Source organism: Rattus norvegicus, chromosome 6, assembly GCF_036323735.1.
Source record: "Rattus norvegicus strain BN/NHsdMcwi chromosome 6, GRCr8, whole genome shotgun sequence".
Taxonomy (NCBI): Eukaryota; Metazoa; Chordata; class Mammalia; order Rodentia; family Muridae; genus Rattus; species Rattus norvegicus.
This window is the reverse complement of record NC_086024.1, coordinates 27,316,424-27,335,187: the sequence shown is the minus strand read 5'-3', so window position 1 is coordinate 27,335,187 and position 18,764 is coordinate 27,316,424. Positions and strand designations below refer to the sequence as shown.

General features: G+C 43.8%; 1 protein-coding gene across 1 annotated transcript in view; it reads right to left on the bottom strand.

Moving 5' to 3' along the window:
* Positions 1-18,764, bottom strand: part of Xdh (xanthine dehydrogenase) — a 61,704-nt gene that overhangs the window by 8,835 nt on the left and 34,105 nt on the right. The window contains exons 15-28 of the mRNA NM_017154.2: positions 18,621-18,764; positions 17,806-17,889; positions 16,149-16,318; positions 14,890-15,013; positions 12,792-12,911; positions 11,880-11,976; positions 10,521-10,645; positions 9,598-9,731; positions 9,093-9,180; positions 8,908-8,994; positions 2,265-2,456; positions 1,976-2,121; positions 1,030-1,111; positions 370-465 (exon numbers count right to left, since the gene is read on the bottom strand). The exon at positions 18,621-18,764 is cut by the window's right edge and continues 31 nt beyond it. Coding sequence (NP_058850.2) covers positions 370-465; positions 1,030-1,111; positions 1,976-2,121; positions 2,265-2,456; positions 8,908-8,994; positions 9,093-9,180; positions 9,598-9,731; positions 10,521-10,645; positions 11,880-11,976; positions 12,792-12,911; positions 14,890-15,013; positions 16,149-16,318; positions 17,806-17,889; positions 18,621-18,764 — 1,689 coding nt within the window. The remainder of the gene's footprint in view (positions 1-369; positions 466-1,029; positions 1,112-1,975; positions 2,122-2,264; positions 2,457-8,907; positions 8,995-9,092; positions 9,181-9,597; positions 9,732-10,520; positions 10,646-11,879; positions 11,977-12,791; positions 12,912-14,889; positions 15,014-16,148; positions 16,319-17,805; positions 17,890-18,620) is intronic.

Sequence of the window (18,764 nt, the reverse complement as noted above, 5' to 3'; positions counted from 1 at the left end):
ATCTATAATCCCATTTTAAGCAAATACTGGAATTTCTTTTTAAGTCTGGATAAAACTCTAGAGCCAAGCAGATGCTCTGACTGCGATCCGGCACCATGAGCCCAACTCCCCTGTGAGGTCTCACCGAGTTGGGAAGATGAGCTATTGTCACACATCAAATGAACTTGGAGCCCAGGATGTGTAATGGACACATCCTAGGAGCTTGTCTAGTCAATCCTTTAGCACAGATAAGAGGGAAGAAGACTTGCCCATGGCCATGAGTAAATGTGCTCTCAGGCCTGCTGCTTCTCCTGGTACATCACACTTTTCAGCGTCATCAGCATCTTTCTGGACACCAGATATCCTTGACATGGTCCCCAGGATTCTCACCTGAACCATCTTGGTGTGAAGGCCTTGGCCCATCTCAGTCCCTCCATGGGTCAACAGCACCGAACCATCAGTGTACACGTGAACCAGAGCGCCTCCCTAAGGAAGGAAAAGGTCAGCCCCAGCAGTTGGTAAGTCTCGACTCAGCTCTCGAGCTTTGAAAATGAAGATACGGAGCCCACCAAGAAGGAAACCATCACCCATGGTGTAGTGTTTTTAAAAAGACCCAGGCAACAATTTCACGGTGTAAACCTCATTTTTTAATTAAGTAGCCCTTCAGGAGTTAGAGAAATGCTTTCATCTCTCTGTGTATCTTGTCTTGAGAAGGACATAGGTCATTTCTCTCTGTCCCTACGCTATTTCTGAAAAAGGAAAATGAAGAAACCGTGTGTCTGTGTATAGTCTTGTAATCACAAAGGGTGAGAACTAGAAGGTTGACCCCAGATCCTCATGTAACCACTCCTCCACACACTACACTAGTGGGTATATGCAAATTTCATTTTATTTCAGAAGCAGAGAGAGCCTCCTAGTCAAACCTGTTACCAGCAATGAGAGAATCCTTTTATCAAACAAAACAAAACAAAACAAAACAAACAAAACAAAACCAGTAATAGAATAGTGTCCCAGTCCAGAGGATATGGCCAAGTTACCTAAAGCAATTACCTGGTTCAGAAAAGGAAGTGTAAAGCTTATTCCAAACTTAGTTGGGATTATACACAGCCCTCTCTTTTTCCAACAATTCTCCCTGGAAAGAAAAAAAAAATTCAAGGCCTCACTTTCTGGCCTAGAACTCACAGAGATTTGCCTGCCTTGGCCTCCCACGTGCTGGCATTAAAAGTGTGTGCTTCCAGGCCTGCCTGAAAAGAGCCTTCTTACAGAACACATACATGTGTATAGTTGGGTATATTTTCATTATCATCTTTGTAATAAGTCACAATAGGACATCCTTGGAGCCACTTACACAGTTACTTGAATCGTGCCCCAGTAGGGTAGAAAAAGCGAGACTGGTGGGAATCTTGGTCTCCAGTCTTCCACTGCAGGTAGCATAGACATCAAAGTACTATCAAATTTCCTCCCTAAGTGAAGTTTGCATTTAGACAGTATGTCCTAATGACCTTTGACTGTCCTTGTCCCAAGGAGAAAGATAACGATGCTTTCTCTATATTTTTGTCCAAAGAACTCTATGGAGAAGACAGAGTCAATACAGTCCTTCCCACTTTACAGATGAGTAAACCGAGGCTCACTTCAGAGAAACAGAATGACTGCCAAAGTCAAAGGCATTTGCTAATTTCAAAGGTAGTCACATAGTCGCGGTGTTCTTGGTCCCCAACCAACGCTCTCGATAAGGTGGTACTCTCAGAAGGCACACAAATGGATACAAGTGAACCTCAATTCATGTCTCTGTTACTGAGTGAAGGCTGGAAGTTCCTTGTTCCTGCCCTAAGATCATCCGCAAATATTAAAGAGAAAACGGTCAATAAGCCAGCAGGTTCGGGAGTCTCAGAAGTTGCCCATTGACCCATCAGCTTGTTACTTGGGAACAGCAGAAAGGCTGGACCACAGCAAAGCAACAGAGCGTCAGAACTGTAGACTCCCCGCCCAGGCTTACCTGTTGAATTTCTCCACTTCCCTCTTGCGAGCAAGATACTGAGAGCTGGCGATGCATTCATCCCAGCACCTGGGCAAGGTGAACCCCTCCAGCTTCTGGTTGAAGTGAGTCAGGTCCCCTTCTTTGTACATGTTTTTCCTCCGTACCTGTACAAGACAGAAACATTGGGTCTTGTCAGCTTCTGGTCCCTCTGCCGTGTCTGTTTATATGCCTGCCCCAGGAAGTGCCCCATGTATGAGTCACTCTTCCCCCAAAATGGGCTTACCCACTGTTAGCTAGAACAGCTCACCTCCTCTGCAGGCAGCCCACAGGTTATGGCGACCTCGCTCATCCAGTATTCTGCGATTAGCATCCCCTGAGGACCCCCAAAACCTCTGAAGGCTGTGTTGGAGGGCAGATTAGTCTTGCAAATCCTCCCAGTGCCTCGAATGTTGGGGATCTTATAGGCGTTATCCATGTGGAACAAAGCTCGTTCCATTATCTGAAGCAGGAGAAACCAAAAGGCATAACACAAGCAAATCCATTGACTCCGTTCGAACGCAGCTCAGGAAGTGCACCCAGGCCTGTCTTCCCTAGGCCAGCCTCCAACAGCTCTACTTCAGGCCCCTGTTACTTCTCTCCTAGAACAACTTACTCTCCTACCGAGGTCCCCAACCCAGCCTCTCACCTGGGAATCCTCCCAGGACCTCCAGTTGGAACTGACTGTTGGCCTCTTTAAAAAACAAGTTAATTTTTTTTCATTTTGGTCCACTGAAAATTTGTCTTCTTTAAAAACAATTTTTGTGTGTCTGTATGTAAAACAGCATTTTTTTTAAATGAAATGACCAAGAATTTGAGAGAGTGCAAGAGGTTTAAATGGGAGGGATTGGAGGGAAGAAAGTGAAATGATTTAACTATATTTTAATATATATATGTGTGTGTGTGTGTGTGTGTGTGTGTGTGTGTGTGTGTGTGTGTGTGTGTAGTTGTATTTGCTGTGTTCTCACCCTTAGTTGACTCTGAATAAAACTCTGCATTGTAAATTTACTCATTTCCGGCTATACTTTGAAAGCATTTTACTGGTATGCTCTTGTTCCCCAACAGAGGAAAAATACACAGCTTCTCAGGTCTGCAAAGAACTGTGTTTTACCTTCCTAAAGACTCTAAAACCCAGTCTCCAGCCTTCTACATTTCACAGTGAGTCTATCTTCTGTATTGTGCTTATTGTACATTGTCTTTCTAAATCTCAAAATTGATGTCTATTAATTTAGGTGTGTGTGTGTGTGTGTGTGTGTGTGTGTGTGTGTGTGTGTGTACAGTTTATGTTGTTTCTTGATAGCCTCTGCCACTGTTTGTTTCCATTCTTTTTTCTTTTTCTGAGATGTCAATTATTTGGACGTCCTGGGCTAGTCCTCAATTTTTCTTGTATTTTGTTTTCTACCTGTGCAGTACTTTCTCTCCAGGGGAGAGCCATTGAGTTCCTTTCAACTTCTCTTATAGTTTGAACTTACAAGAGGTCATTTCATTCCTGGACTTGTCTAGTGTTAACTGCATGCTGTGTTCTGTCTCTCTCTCTCTCTCTCTCTCTCTCTCTCTCTCTCTCTCTCTCTCTCTCTGCCCAATCCCCCCTCCTGAATGGTGTTGAATGAATGGTGTGAAGCCCAACCCTCCTAAAAAGACAGACACTACCCTTCATTGCTTGTATTTGCTTTTTCCATTCTGCTTTGAATTTCCTTCTCCAAGTGTAGTTTCACTTTCCTATAAGTAAATTGCTTTCTCTGTCCCTCTGTCTCAAGTCCATTTTTGCTTGCCTTCATAATTCTACCAACTCCTCCCCTTCCTCCCTTTCTCCCCCCTCCCTCCGTTCCTCCTCTTTCCCTTCCTCCTGCCTCTCTTCCTTCTTTCTTCCTTCCTTTCTTTCTTTCTTTCTTTCTTTCTTTCTTTCTTTCTTTCTTTCTTCTCTTTCTCTGTTTCTCTCACCCATTGTGTTTATAGTCTCTTTGCATTGCCACCCAGGGCATGTACAAACCGTATTTATGGGATTGAATTACAAGATTTTACGATCTTTGGGGATAACTAGCGCATGCTTGTCAACCTGATTTACTCTAAAACACCAAAACACGTTACACATGGTGAGAACACTAGAAATTCGTCCTGGTTCGGACAGCTGTAATAGGTCTGAGTGTAAGGTTTTCTAACGGAATTAATTAGCTTCTAGCACAGAAGGGGACCCAGAAGGTCTACTGGGGAGCCCGCTTTTCCTGAAATGTTACTTTAAAAACAGAAACTTAAATGTATATAATCAGTCTGGTCATAAAATTAGGATAATAGCCTTGTAAAAGTACTACCACCGAGGTCAATTTGATAACTCTCACAATTGGTTTTAGTTCACTCACTGTCTCTACTTCCTTACTTTTTTTCCTATTTCTTTTTAAAGTGTGCTTATTGGTTTACTCGAGTGGGTGTGTCACGGCACACGTGTATAGGTCAAAGGACGACTGGCAAGAATCACTTCCCTCACCAAGGAGATGACAGAATCAAACTCAGTCCACCAGGCTCGGTGCCAAGCACCTCTGCCCGCTGAACGCCATCGTTCTGGCCTTACCGGTTATTTTATTTTAACACTTAATTATTCCAAGCTCATCTGCCAACGCTGGGGCAAAGTGAGCAACACACAGAGGTGCTGGGCTTGTCCTTGCCATTTAGGACCACAGAGCCTCAGCAGAGCTAAATTCAGAAATATTCGAGAAGCATGTTTGACATTACTCAAGGTTTTATCCTAACAGACAGACACTCAGCATTAATATACAGTATGAGGACCTAGTCCAGCCCAACCAGTATCATTAAGGTGATAAATAGATGATAGATAGATAGATAGATAGATAGATAGATAGATAGATAGAATTAGATAAGTAGATAGGTAGATAATAGATTGATAGATATATCAATGATACATTATAGATAAATGGTAGTAGATAGATAGATAGATAGATAGACAGATAGAAATTGATAAGTAGATAGGTAGATAATAGATTGATAGATGATAGATAGATAGATAGATAGACAGATAGACAGATAGAAATTGATAAGTAGATAGGTAGATAATAGATTGATAGATGATAGATAGATAGATAGATAGATAGATAGATAGATAGATAGATAGATAGATAGATATGTTCTAAGTCAACAGTGATACAAAATATTCTAAGAAGGAAAGGGAAGTGGCAGAAACACTACAGTCCCCAGGAAGCAAAAAATGGTGTGGTAAGGAGTTCTAGGATTTAGAGGTTTAGGGTATTCTTTTATGCTTCTAGACCTCTAACCTTTACGAAGATCCAGCAATCTAAAAATTTCAATGATTATAGAGACTAAAAAGACTCAGCTACCCCCTTAAATCCTGTTCTTTCTATCCAAAAGGTCAATAAAAGGTAGCCTAGCAAATGTCTTAGACATTAATTACTATATTCCAACCAAATGGCCACAACACACACACACTCACAGACACACACACACACACACACACACACACACACACACACACACAAGCTTTGACCCCAATTCTATACCTACATCTGCAAAATCTCATCAGAAACCTATGCTTTCATATTATTGAGGCCACAAAGGGTGTCCCAACACTCTTGTTGGGGTAGTATCAGAAAAAATTAGGTATGGATCTAAGACTCACCACTGGCTACCTGTAGCCATTTTTAAAACCCTACCCACACCCTATATAAAGCCACTGCCAAGTACATAAGAGCCTGTACTTACACACTCACTTAGCAGGAAAGACTACTTACTTCCTTTCCTTCTGGATGGTGTCAAGGGTCTAATAAAGCACAAAGGCCTTCACCATAGCCCTGCTGTCCAGACATTAGTAGGCTTGGAGTCACAGCTGCTGTATGTTCATAATTACAATATCCTATGTTTCTTTGAGCTGTGACACAGAATACATAGCTTTCTCTCTTGCTCTTAAAATACAGAGGTAATAGCTGGATTTCCCCAAGAGGAGTCCAAGTTCCAAGCAATTGCAAAGCAGAGTAAACTTACAGAAATAAGAAATGAACCAATCATTAGATTTCTGAAAGCTAAAGACAGAGTAGTTATAGAATAAGCCCCTTGGCATTCGAGGAAAATTAATTCAAATCGTAAAAGTGTTCCACCTGGCAGTGGTGGCACACGCCTTAATCTTAGCACTGGGGAGGCAGATCTCTGTGAGCAGGGGGATCTTAGTGAGTTTGAGGCCAGTCTGGTCTACAGAGTGAGTTCCAGGACAGGCAGAACTACACAGAGAAACCCTGTCTTGAGAAAGGAAAAAAAAAAAACAGCAACAAAGAAAGAAAACCATCCACCGTCAGAGTGTAAATCAGTGGAGCAGGTGCTGAATGGAAATTCAGCCCCTAAGGCCAGGCCTTGTGAACACATCCTCCAAGACTCAGGAAGGATGACTGGAGAGAAGCCTCGGCAGTTAAGAGCCTTTGTGGCTCTCACAGAGACCCAGATCCAGCTTCCAGCATCATGAGGTGGCTCACAGCCATCCATAGTCCAAAGTGTAAGGGATCTAATGCCTCTTCTAACATTGGAGGGCACCAAGCATGCCCATGACGCAGAAATATTCATGCAGGCAAAACACTGATATATACATACATACGTGTGTGTGTGTGTGTGTGTGTGTGTGTGTGTGTGTGTGTGTGTGTTCTCCAAAAAAAGTACTTAAAAAGGAAAAAGAATAAGGAAGAAACCAGAACAGCAGCAGCCACAGCTGTCTCAGATGAAGGAAACTTAGAAAATTGGTCCCCTGACAGCATAGAGTAAGAGTGTGGCCTTGGGAAACTCTCCAAATGAAAAGAAGGTGAGAAAAAAATAAATTTAAAATGTTAAAAGGAAAAAGAATACTATAAAAAGGTGAGTTAAAACTGGGTCCTTTGGAACTCCCAAGATTATTTCTGACATTCTTAATGGATTTTCCATCATATGCAAAGTAAATAGTCAAACTAAAAATAACACAAATAGGGGGTGGGGGGATAAGGTTTCTACATTTACCCCAAAAGACAAACCAGACAGCTCAGCTAGATGAACTAAGTTGTGTATATGAAATATAAAAACAGTATTGCTAAATCAAGATGGAATTCTCCAAAACATTCAAGTAACCCAGAGAAAGACAAAATAAATGAATAAATAAATAAATAAACAAGGGCAGAATACTAAAACCTAGACAAGAAAACAAACAAAAATAAAGAAGCAGACATGTGCCCTCCTATCTCAAAATAGTATAAACACAAATGAAATCACAGTGGCTGGAGAGATGGCTTAGGGGTTAAGAGTGCTTACTGCTCTTGCAGAGGACCAGGGTTCAGTTCCTAGTACCTACATGGCAGCTCACAACCAGCTCCAGGGGACCTGCAACCCTCTTCTTGTTTCATAGACTTCTACATGCATGAAGTCATGCAAGGACACATATACACAGAATAATAATAAATCAATACAAAAAAGATAGAGATTAGCAGAGTACATTTAAAAATAGTACCTAACTACATGTCCTTGAAATTTATTTGATAATAATAGCATAGATGGGTTGAAAGCAAAAGTATAGAAAATATAGCATGTAAATATTAATCAAATGAACAAAAAATGATTTTTAGTAACATTAGATAAAAGAGACTTGTGAACAAAACATTATAAAAGAGAAATTATATAATGATAAAGTGTCAGTTTCCCCCAAAGACCTAGTGTACTCATAGGTTTAGTATCAAACAGCAGAGAGGAAAAGCACATGTAATAATAATTACCAAAGCTCAAAGAAGAACAAGAGAAAGAACAGGAAACACACACTTAGAGTCAGAGGTTCCCAGGCCCCTTTCCCAAGATCAACAGATGCTCGACTGAAAATCAGGAAGGAGGTGGAAGAACTCAGCACAAGCCAAAAGCAGCTACCAGACACCTACATAGGAACTGCCTTAAGTGGCCTCAGATCAATAAAGTTAAAGATCATCGTGAGAGAAGTGGCTTATCCTGGATCATTGGGGTGGACCTGAAAGGACGGGATGGAGAAGAATGGACACAGGGCCAGGAGGGTGGTATAGTGCAGATGTAGAAGGTGGAGAGATAGAACAAGGCAAGGACAAGACAAGGACCCACCCACTGAAAAACGCAAGCGACGGATTCTCCCCCAGATCTCCCAGGATGGTGGTCCACCCAACACTTTTGACTTTACACCTGTGGCCCCTAGAACTGTGAAAAGATAAATGTCTACTATGCATATTTTTAAACAAGACTGGATTTCATCAGAGGATGCCTCTGTGCTGGAACGGAACGCACTGCAACCTGACTCGATCTGTAACTCATGGAGTGTGCATTACTTTTGTGAAGAGTAGCTCCAGGTCATGCTGCTGCAGCCATCCCTTACAGGTAGGTAGCTAAGTGACCAAACCACGTTCAAGGGAAGCAAATGCAAAGCTGTAACAGAGTTGCCATTTCTATACGTCACTTCCGTTTTCTGTGCCCACAAATACCACCTGCCCAGGTCTCTGAGCCTCTGTTTGGAGCTGACTGATTCGTGAAGTGTTCTTTGATCATTTAAACTCTCTGAATTTAATCTGTTCAAGGCTTTGTTTTATAAACAAACTAATATCGTATCCATTTGTCATGCATGCACGTATGAGTTCTCCCTCTCTCTCTCTCTCTCTCTCTCTCTCACACACACACACACACACACACACACACACACTCCTGAAGGTGTTGTATTTATAGCAGGGCTAGCATGGCAAAATATCTCGAACAGAAAGGATGGGTTTCTAATCATAGATATAACATGAGCATTCTCCAAGGATGGGAATCTGAAAGTGGGGAGCATTAGTTAGGTCGTTATACAGCAATAATAGGCAGGGAAGCCCACAGACTGTGCAGCAGACCCTTGGCCTTCCAGTCACTCCCAGGGGCAGCCAGACCCTACTTACACTCCGAGAGAGATCCTCAGTGTTACCACCATTGCTGAAGTGAGCCACCTCGAGAGCCACTACAGTCCCAGTCTTCATGAAGCCAACCTGATGAAAGGAGAACCATTCTCAGTAACACCCATGTATGTCTGTCTGCCTGTCCTGACCCATTCCACTACCCAAGGAGACAGAAAAAGATCAAGAACCTTGTATTTAGCCAGGAAGGGATGTCTGCCACCAGTTATCAGCATGTCCTCATCTCGGTCCAACATGCAACGTACGGGCCGGCCAGTCCTGCGGCAGTAGGGGACCAAGAGGGTTAGAGACCTGTGAGCCTCCTGCAGCCTAAGCCCCATGTGTCTCGGATGCTAAACAGCATGGGGGATTCCTTTCCATCTAGGCAATGAACTTTGCAATGGTGGTGCTGTGCTGAAGAACCCAGGGAATGCCATGCTGTGAGTCCTCCCCCTACTCCTAGGGCGATTACAGCCAGTTAGGGGAAATAAGACTTGAATGCAATGTTCAAAGAAGCTAGTAAGGGTATCCTTGTCCTTCTGTCCAAGGGTTTGAAACACAGAAAACAGAGAAATCAACACAGGGACAATTACTTTCAACAAGGGGAGAATCCAGGAGGCCGTCCTGACCCAGCTGGCATGGCTCTATTTCTCAGATACTCTAACCGTGGTGGGAGAAGGGGACCTAGAAACTCACTTGTGTGCAGCCAAGGCCACTGCTGTGGACACCACAGTGCTCCGGGTCTCCTTCCCTCCAAAGCCTCCACCCATCCTCTTCACTCGGACTACGATTCTGTTGTCCGGAACGCCCAACATTTTTGCAACAAAGCTCTACACAGAAGAAGAAAAAAAACTCTCGAATCATCACACCCTCTGGACTCTTTCAACCTGTCCTCAGGTGCCTGGGCCTATGCACGACTAAAAGTTCCGAAATTTCTGAAGTGAAAAATCTCCCTCATCTCCCAGTGCTGGCTGGTGCTAGGTTCCAGCACTCACTGTTCACCACCGAGTGAATTCAGGCAACTCAGATATTTCTTTTTAGCCAGAAGGGCAAGATAACAGTATACATTCAGAGTTTTAAGAGAAAAATCATCTCATTTGCCAAGGGCGTTCAGGTCAGAAGGTTAAGAGTACATACCAAAAATCCTGGCAGTCAATATCATGTTCGAGGTAGTACATGCACATGTAATTTCATCTTGATACTACGTGTACAACATCTTGCACAGATGGCTGTACCTGCTAAGTTAGTGTGATCCCTATGGTTATCACTTAGGCCCATACTTGATTTTGGAAGATGAGATATTTGGGTGGGACATGCCTTGATGTGTGTTGGCCACATAGCATCAGAATTGTAAACGTGAGGATTTACTAGGTTCTAGTGCAAATACTGAAATGCATCTGGTTGATAAACTGACACAAGCAAGATCTATCTTATTCATGAGAAAATGGAAACAGAAACAGTTAAAGGGCAAGCCAATGCCCCCTTGGGGATGACAGGATCTGTCTCCAAGACTCTGTCCCTTTTAGGATCTATACCTACTATCTACCTCTTTGTTTTCTACCCTGCCTGATAGTCCACTAGGAGCTCTCTTGTCACTGCCGCCACTGCCTTGAGCTGACCTGGGTTTTCATGGTGTTCTGTGTGCTCACGAACAGCTCCATCTCGCCTGCCTCGCCTTTTGGCACGGCAATGGTGCAGTTGGTCTCCAGGTAGAAGTGCTCCTGGCCACCGATATACAACTCTCCTGAGGAAGGAACGAGAGATCCCTGATGAGCCCAGATCTGTACAGGGATATGCCCGCTGTGGTGGCTCGTCTTGGTTGTCAACTGGGAACATCAAAACATCTGGGAACTTCAACTAGAGAGTTGTCTCCATCAGACTGTCTTGTAGGCATGACTGTGGGGTACTTCCTTCATTGATAACTGATAGAAGAGGGTCTACCCACACTGGGGGGTAGTGCCATTCCTGGGTAGGTGGGCCTAGATTGTATAAAGAAGGTAGCTGAGCAAACTAAAGAGAGCATGACAGCTAGCAGCCTTCCTCCATGTTCACTTCCTGCCATCAGGGTCTTATCTTGGCTTCCCTTAAGAATGGACTGGAACCTGTAATCCAAATAAACCCCTTTCTCCCAAAATGCTACTGAGCAGTGTTTTACCCCAGCAACTGAGAAGCAAACTGGAACACTTGTTAAAGGAAAGGTATGGAAAGCCAAGGAAGCACCTGCTCACGGTCGCCTCTGGTGACCAACTGGGATGAGACAGGGTCTTAAAGTCCTAACACTCTGTGACCTATGTCTGTCTGTCCAATCCTCCTCCCATTAAGGAAGCCAGAATAGCATCAAATACAGTCTTCTCACTGAGGCCACTGGGCATCTGGGATTTCATTGTAAAGTTTTGGAAAAGGTAAAAGAAAAGAAATTGTCGAACATGATTGGAACATGATTGGAATTCCTCGTCTTTTGGAATGGAATCAACCAGTTCTAGAGAGCTAGTTAGCCGGCTAGTGACTTAGCACGGCCTAAGGATCAAAGGATAAAGGTATCCTGAGGGACTGAAGGGTAGCCTTGGCCTGGGCTGGAAACTGTGGACCTAATTCATAGAGTTAGAGTTCAGGGAGGATGGAGAGGGGCAGAATCTCAGAGGGTAGGTAAGAACATCTTTCAGCATCTGGTGAGAGTGGGGAATTTGTCCCACAGCTGGACACATCTGTAGCCACAATTCTCCCTACACAGCCTTCCAAAGACATAATGTAGGATTACTTGGGTATATCCAGCCCAGAGATTGAAGAATGAAGATTTAAATGGGAGAGGTTCCATCCCTGCTAACTGCCTACAGTTACATACCAAACACCAGAGGTTTCTTACATTAGAAGATGCTGTCAACTCAATTCCCTTCTCTAGGGTTCCCTCCATGTGTATCTCTAGAATTTAATTCACAAACCAATGCCCCCATCCCTTCTGCTGCATGGTGCCACCATACCTGAGACAACATTGTCAGCTTCTGAAAAGCCTTTCTTGAGATCTCCTTTCTCAATTTTTATCTCAGAGCCATAAAAGGAGTTGTTGTTTATAGCATCCTGAGGGTCAGAAAAGAAGCTTCAGTAGCATGGCTTTCCAGGAAGGAAGATGATTCTGACCAGGAAGAGAGGACCTTTCTGAATTACTGCCCCTCCCCCCTCACAGATGTGCCGCTAGGAGTTCTTTCATTCCCCAAAGCATGCTCTACTGGAGCTCAGGGAATCATGTTCTATCCATCTCCTCCGTGGGAGAGGGACAGCTTTAAGACTTCTGGAAAAGCAGAGAATCCCAAAGGGAATCAACTGCCGCTGAAACGTGGGGCCTGAAATGCTCAGCTTGGTCATTAGTGGACTTAACCTAGGATAAAATGTAAGCCTTCCCGGAGTCTTTACTTTAGGGCTGGAAGGAATTCTAAAATCTACTTACGGATGATCCTTATCTTATGGTAGGGTTACAACCCAGTAAATCTATCATACTGAAAATATCATATGCTAATGATTCAATGTACCAAACATACAGAATGAATGACATAGCTTCAACTAACTGACTTTAAACAAACTCAGAAAAACCTATATTAGCCTACAGTTGGACAACACTATCTAGCAGAAGCCCTATTTTCAATTGTAATCTTGGATATAATATAGGATTTGAGTACTGTATTTGAAGTAAGAATCTGGGTGTTTGCAGACTATGCCTGTATGCCTTTGTTAATATGAGGAATCAAAGTCATGTAAACAGAACCAAGGGAAGCTGGTGTCAACCTTAGTCAAATCTCTATGTGCTACTCATGTTGAAGGCTCTTCCCAGAGGATCCTCCAAAGGAACCACTGGGTACAGAAGCTCACTCTACAGGAGTAGACCACTTCTCAGTTACCTGGATTGTGATAATGGCTGGAAGATCTTCATAGGTGATTTTCACCCCTCTCGCAGCTCTCTGTGCGTGTTCTGGGGTGTCAGCGACCACAGCACCAATGATGTGCCCAACACAAGTAACCTAGGAGCAGAGACAAGCTGTTAAAGATCATGAAGTTCATCAGGAAGCAAAGCTTTATGGGTATTCTGAAAGCCAAGGGCTGGCCCCACCCTTTGGTCAATGTACATTTTAGGGATGCTCTCAGGCCTTTCTATCTCCTGACCTTACTACCTGAGGTCACGAGCCTCCTCATAAGAACTTAGAATCAAGGTGACAGGAAGAGGACATAGAGATCACTGGCACCAGAATAAAAAATTTTGAGCTCGATGCCCAATTCTTGTATTTTCAATCTGGTAGCTTATTGCGAAGTTGCACAGGATAGAATATGGACAGTGGTTCTTCTTGTCTTCCATGAGCCAAACAGGAAGCATGGCCTTGTTTCTCATCTTCAGTCTTCCCACCAGACCACTTTCCATCTCAAAGACACATTCATGTCTCATAACTTCATCTAGATCAGTAGTTCTCAACCTGTGGGTGGCGATCCCTTTGGGGGGTCACATATCAGATATCCTGAATATCAGATATTTATACTCTGATTCATAACAGTAGTAAAATTATAGTTATGAAGCAGAAATGAAATAAGTTCATAGCTGGGGTCACCACAACCTGTAAAACCATATTAATGGGTCACAGCATTAGGATGATTGAGAAGCCTTGCTCTAGATGCTCCAATGTTACACATCACAAAAAAATGCTGGTTTAGACATGATGACACCTGTTCTCTAATTTCTAGTGATTGTTGCTTCCTTTTGTTAAGCCACTCCCTTAAAACTGTGTTTGTGTGTGTGCGCTGTGCGCATGCGTATGTGCATGCATGTGCATATGCGCATGCATGTTGTGTTACATGTGTTTGTAGATGTTTATGTGTATATCTATGCACATGCCAGTGAAGGTCAGCATCTCTCACTGAATCTGGAGTTCAGTGATTGGCTAAACTGACTGACCAATGAGCTTTAGGAGTCTGCCTTCTAGACTATACATGTCTATGCCATAACAGCTCATAGTTTGCATTGGTTTTGGGGATATAAACTCAGGTCTTCATGTTTGGGCAACAGCACATAAAACACTGAGCCATCTTCTACAGAAGTCAAAATGTATCTTCCTTGGGGATAATTTTAATTATATACTTACCACAAAATACATGGAAAAAAAACAATTATACCACTTATCATATTAAAATGCAAGGTTTCCAACAGCACCAACCAATGCTCAGCATGCAAGCCTGTGGGAGTTGTCTCTGAAGGGTCAGTAAGTATTGGTGCGACTCCTCCTACAGTGCTGGCTGCTTGTAACCAATTGATTCTTCATAAATAAGATACTAGCGACGCTCTTAGGATTCTAGACATTGATAAACTAATTTGCTCTTCTACCAGACGCTATAAATTTCCTCCACCAATGCTGTAGGAGTCCTTGTGTTTGCAGGGTTTTGTTCTTTGCTTCACCCCTCACATTAATATTTTAAAAATGCTATTAGCCTTCAGGAACACCTACTCGAATCTAATTTGCAACCTTTAGTCAGTATTGGAATTATAAAATGATCATCTGGGAACTGTGAAGAATTTGTAGCAACCATCTTCGGGGCTCGGAGGCTCAGTTATTCCAGGTTTTCATACAGTTGAAATCAATAAATAAACTGTCATAGAAGTAGGCTGTCTCACCTAGTGGTGGGCTTATGATCCCATTTCTAGTTAGTTCATTTAATGTATTCTTTCTTTCAGTAAAGGTGCTTAATGCTATACCTTATAATCCTGGTTGTTAACTCACATACAGTCACCAACCTTGTTCTCCTGCCATTTTGGCAAGGAGTCTCCTATTATGCAAAAACAGCAGTCATCAATTAAACAACCAAAGAACATATTCTGTCCCTTGTGGATTATCCCAAATACTGGCCAAATTACATGACGGCAGCATACATGCAGGATTAGGAATTTGGAACAATCAGCACAAACTGAGAGAGAGAAATTTATTCCAGTTATTTCTGAGGACACCTCCAACATACCTCATCCTTCGCAAAGACAGTTTCATCATTGAAAAGGCCGGTTGCATTACTATTAGGGACATCCTCTGCGGTGAGGAAGCAAACAAACCCTGGCACCTTCTTGGCTTCTGAAGTGTCGATGGACCTGGAGAATGAGCAGAGTGCAGGGCCAGGTCAGCAAGACGAGGTAGGAGTTACTTCACCTGGCTTGGATAGCCTGTCTCATGAATGATCTTCCCTCCACCAACATTTTTTCTCATCTCTGTCCTCTACAGAGTTAGATCCTAGCTCATTTCTATTCTGTTCTGAAAATGGTGATTGAATACCTTCCATGGAAGGGCCATTGTGCTAACTGCTGCTGGGGTTACAGGATGGATAAGATGGCCCTTGTCTCCACAGATCAGATGTCAGCTCCTGTCTGGACTTCAAGTGCAGGGAGCCATATCTAAGAGAGCAGCAACCCTGGGGAGCTCTGGTTAGAATTTATCTCACTGGAACCAGCACTTCAAGGCCTTTGCTATGCCATGGATATAGTGGCCCTGAACATCTGCTCACAGACCATTTTCTCTTAATAGTGCTAGGACAATGTAGCAGAGCATCCTAGACACAGTGAGGCAATCTGGACCTAAGGAGGAGGATGCTGGAGTTGACCAAGTCTACTTGATCAGAGCAGAGGCAGCTCAGGGAAAGTTCTAGAAAAGTGCCTTGAAAGATTCATTTTCTAAGCAGTTAATCCTGACTTTTAAAAAGAGAGAGAGAGAGTAATTACCATTATCCCAATATTCCAGGACAGAAAACGAAAGTTTGAGAGAGTTAAGTACCTTGTCCAAAGTCACCCAGCCAGTTAGCAACATATCTGGGATCAGAGCCAAGGAAGGTGATGAGGTCCCCAGTCAGTGAAGCTTCTGCCCTTCCAACCCACCCATTCTCACACTGATAGGGTAGAGGCTGCTGGAGCACAGACAATATGTCATGGCACTGTTAACATGGGCTCAAGGCAAGGGACAAGCCAAAGGATTCACCTGTAATCCTAGCTGGCAATCATGACAACTGAAACTAACTCCCAAACTGCCTGCCCTCTTACTCTCTTGCTCTCTTGTTCTCCCAAGAGAACTTCAGGCGCCATGCCAGAACCCTTCCTGTTGCTCTCTGATGGGTCTGAGAGGACTTCCGGTCTCTATTCTAGGATGGGAGCCTCTCTCTGGGGGGCCTCGTTCTCTTGGAATCTCCAGCTCCTACAAAACTTGCTTCTCATTGACTCCCTGGGAAGCAACACTCACGTGATTTTAGCATGCGCCCGGGTGCTGGTGACCAGCCTGAGAGAGAGCTCATTCTCATAGCGGGGAATGTCATCACAGTACACGGCCTCTCCCGATGCCTGCATGTTTGCCGCCAGGTGAGGCAGGGGCCGGCCCACCATGTCCTCCTCAGACTGATCCTTTGGCACCTCCTAAAACAATACGGTTTCTAGTCAGCTTCTAGTCGGTTTCTAGCTGAGCTTCTGAAGACACTGTTTCTCTATAGGCCTAGGGGATATCAGGAACCAGGAAAGGCCAGATAGCTCTCAGGGTAAAGGACAATAACGGGCACGTAGGTAGTCACTGACAGGGTAGTCATAGTGTAAATGTATCAATAAACAACAAAAGAGCCTAAATATGCGTTAGCTGTGAACTGGGTTAAATTCATACAACAGAGTAATATACGGCGATTCAAATATACTTTTGAAGAATTTAAAGCAGAAGAAAGTGCTTATTTTAAGCATAAAAATCCTATATGTGTATCTTGACTGTTTCTATACAAAATAGCATACTCATGCTTAGGAAAAAAATAGAAATAAAACAAAAATATATGAACTCTCCTTGGAGGTGAGATTATTTTGGGTGACTTTTCCCATTTATACTTCCTATATTTCCCATAATGTTTTAATAATTTTATAATCAATTTCTACTTTAGTCGTTTTCAGAGTAGTAAAGGGTCTAATGCTTACTGAGAATTTTTATGTGCCATGGACCTCTAGGCAGCTTGATTTAATATTTCAGCACTAGAGGTGGACCCAAGGGCTTACTCAGCTCCACCACTGAGTTGCCTGCCCAGCAAACACATGTCCATCCTTCCATGTTCTGTGAATCGAGTTTGCCATTATCCGCACGTGTAGGAGGGTCTAATTAACTCGCCCAAGTAGCATAGAGGTGGTTTGCCCAAGGTCATGGAGTAAAGAAAGAGCAACATTTGTATTCCAATCAGACAGCCATGCCTTAGAGCTAGCTCATCTATGGGCCACCAACTCAGGGCTCAGCAAACTGCAGCCAGCACTTGGTTCTATAAATACTTACTTAGCTTGGCACAGTTATTTTTGGATGTTTTGTTCTGTTTCATTTTCAGAGACAGAGTCTCCTGTATACTGGACCATGTGGCTGAAGACAGACCATGTGGTATGCTCCTCCACAGATGTTTTATGGAGTGCCAGGCCCTAAACCCAGGGCTTCCTGCATAAGCATGTCACTCTTATCATCTGAGCTATCCCCCCAGTTATATGTTTACAGCTGTTTTGTGCTACAGCAGCAGGATTTAGACATTGCAATGCACTGTATGGCTCACAAACTCTCAAATGCTGACAGGATATGTGCCAGCCTTTTACCTAGAAGATGTATGAATCTTTAAGAACACTGTTGGATTGGCACGATAGGGGCCAGGAAGGACAAAATGGATTTTTCTTTTCCCCATGGAACAGACACAGTTGGCATCCAGTCCCAAGAGAGAAATGGAGGCCATTAAGGGCAGGACAGCTGCACTGACAGTAGTGTGACTCTGATGTCCTTCCCTGGATGTTTATGCATAATGTCCGTGCCACTCAAGTCAGTCCTTTGCCAAAGCTCAACCAGGAGTCATCATATGCAGCTGCACAGCCCTATTATTAGACACACTGTGTGTACTCACTTGGAAAAGCTGGACATTAGCTGGAGGGTCCTTCTGAAAGAGCAGGGTGGCACTGGCAAAGGTGGGGTCCAGTTTACCACACATCTGTGGAATGAGATAACAGGGGATGCTGAGATCAGGTCCTCTTGTTTTCCTCCTTCCATCCAATGAAAGTGATGAGTCATCCTCCATCCCCTCATTCCCCATCCCCCTCATCCCCTCATTCCCCATCCCCCCACCCCCTCATCCCCTCATCCATCCCCTCATCCCCTCATCCCCTCATCCCCTCATCCCCTCATCCCCTCTCATCCCCTCATCCCCTCACCCTACAGTTTCGAGTACAGTGCTGGATCTGTCTTAAAATTTAAATGAGAGCTCTTAGGACTCAGTACTCAATAACTATGCCAACTACATTTACAGCCACCTTGAACCTGTACCTTAATGCTTAGTCCTTTCTCCCTAGCTTCCCATCCTTCCACATTTATGCAAACCATTCTCTTTGTTGGAATACCACCTTACCCCCAGCCTTCCTTAAGTCTTCCTTATTCTCCTTTATTCTGGAAATACTTAATGATATGGAAGATGGTCACAATGTAACCTCCAGGAGAGCATCCTGGTAGAAACCCCTTACTCAGCATGATTCCAGATCAACCTACAAAGTGATGTACGCAGGCCCAGACAGACATCGCTAGATGAAGTGGTGGCACTGACCCCGGGCTATCCTGACCCCTGCTCCTCTACTCTCCGATGTTGAGAGCAGAGAAGAAACTTTGACACACAGACCAGCCTCCTGAGTCCCCGGATAATGTGCTGAAGACACTCGGCTGCACACTCACATCCTCAAGGTCCGCTCTGCCCAGCTTCTGGAGCACTGTCAGGTAGAACTTGAAGAAGAAGCTGAGGGTGAGGGTGCGCCGGAATTCCACCATACCACCAGGGGCATCGGGGGCCAGGTGCAGCTCCTCTGCCAAGCCGGCACA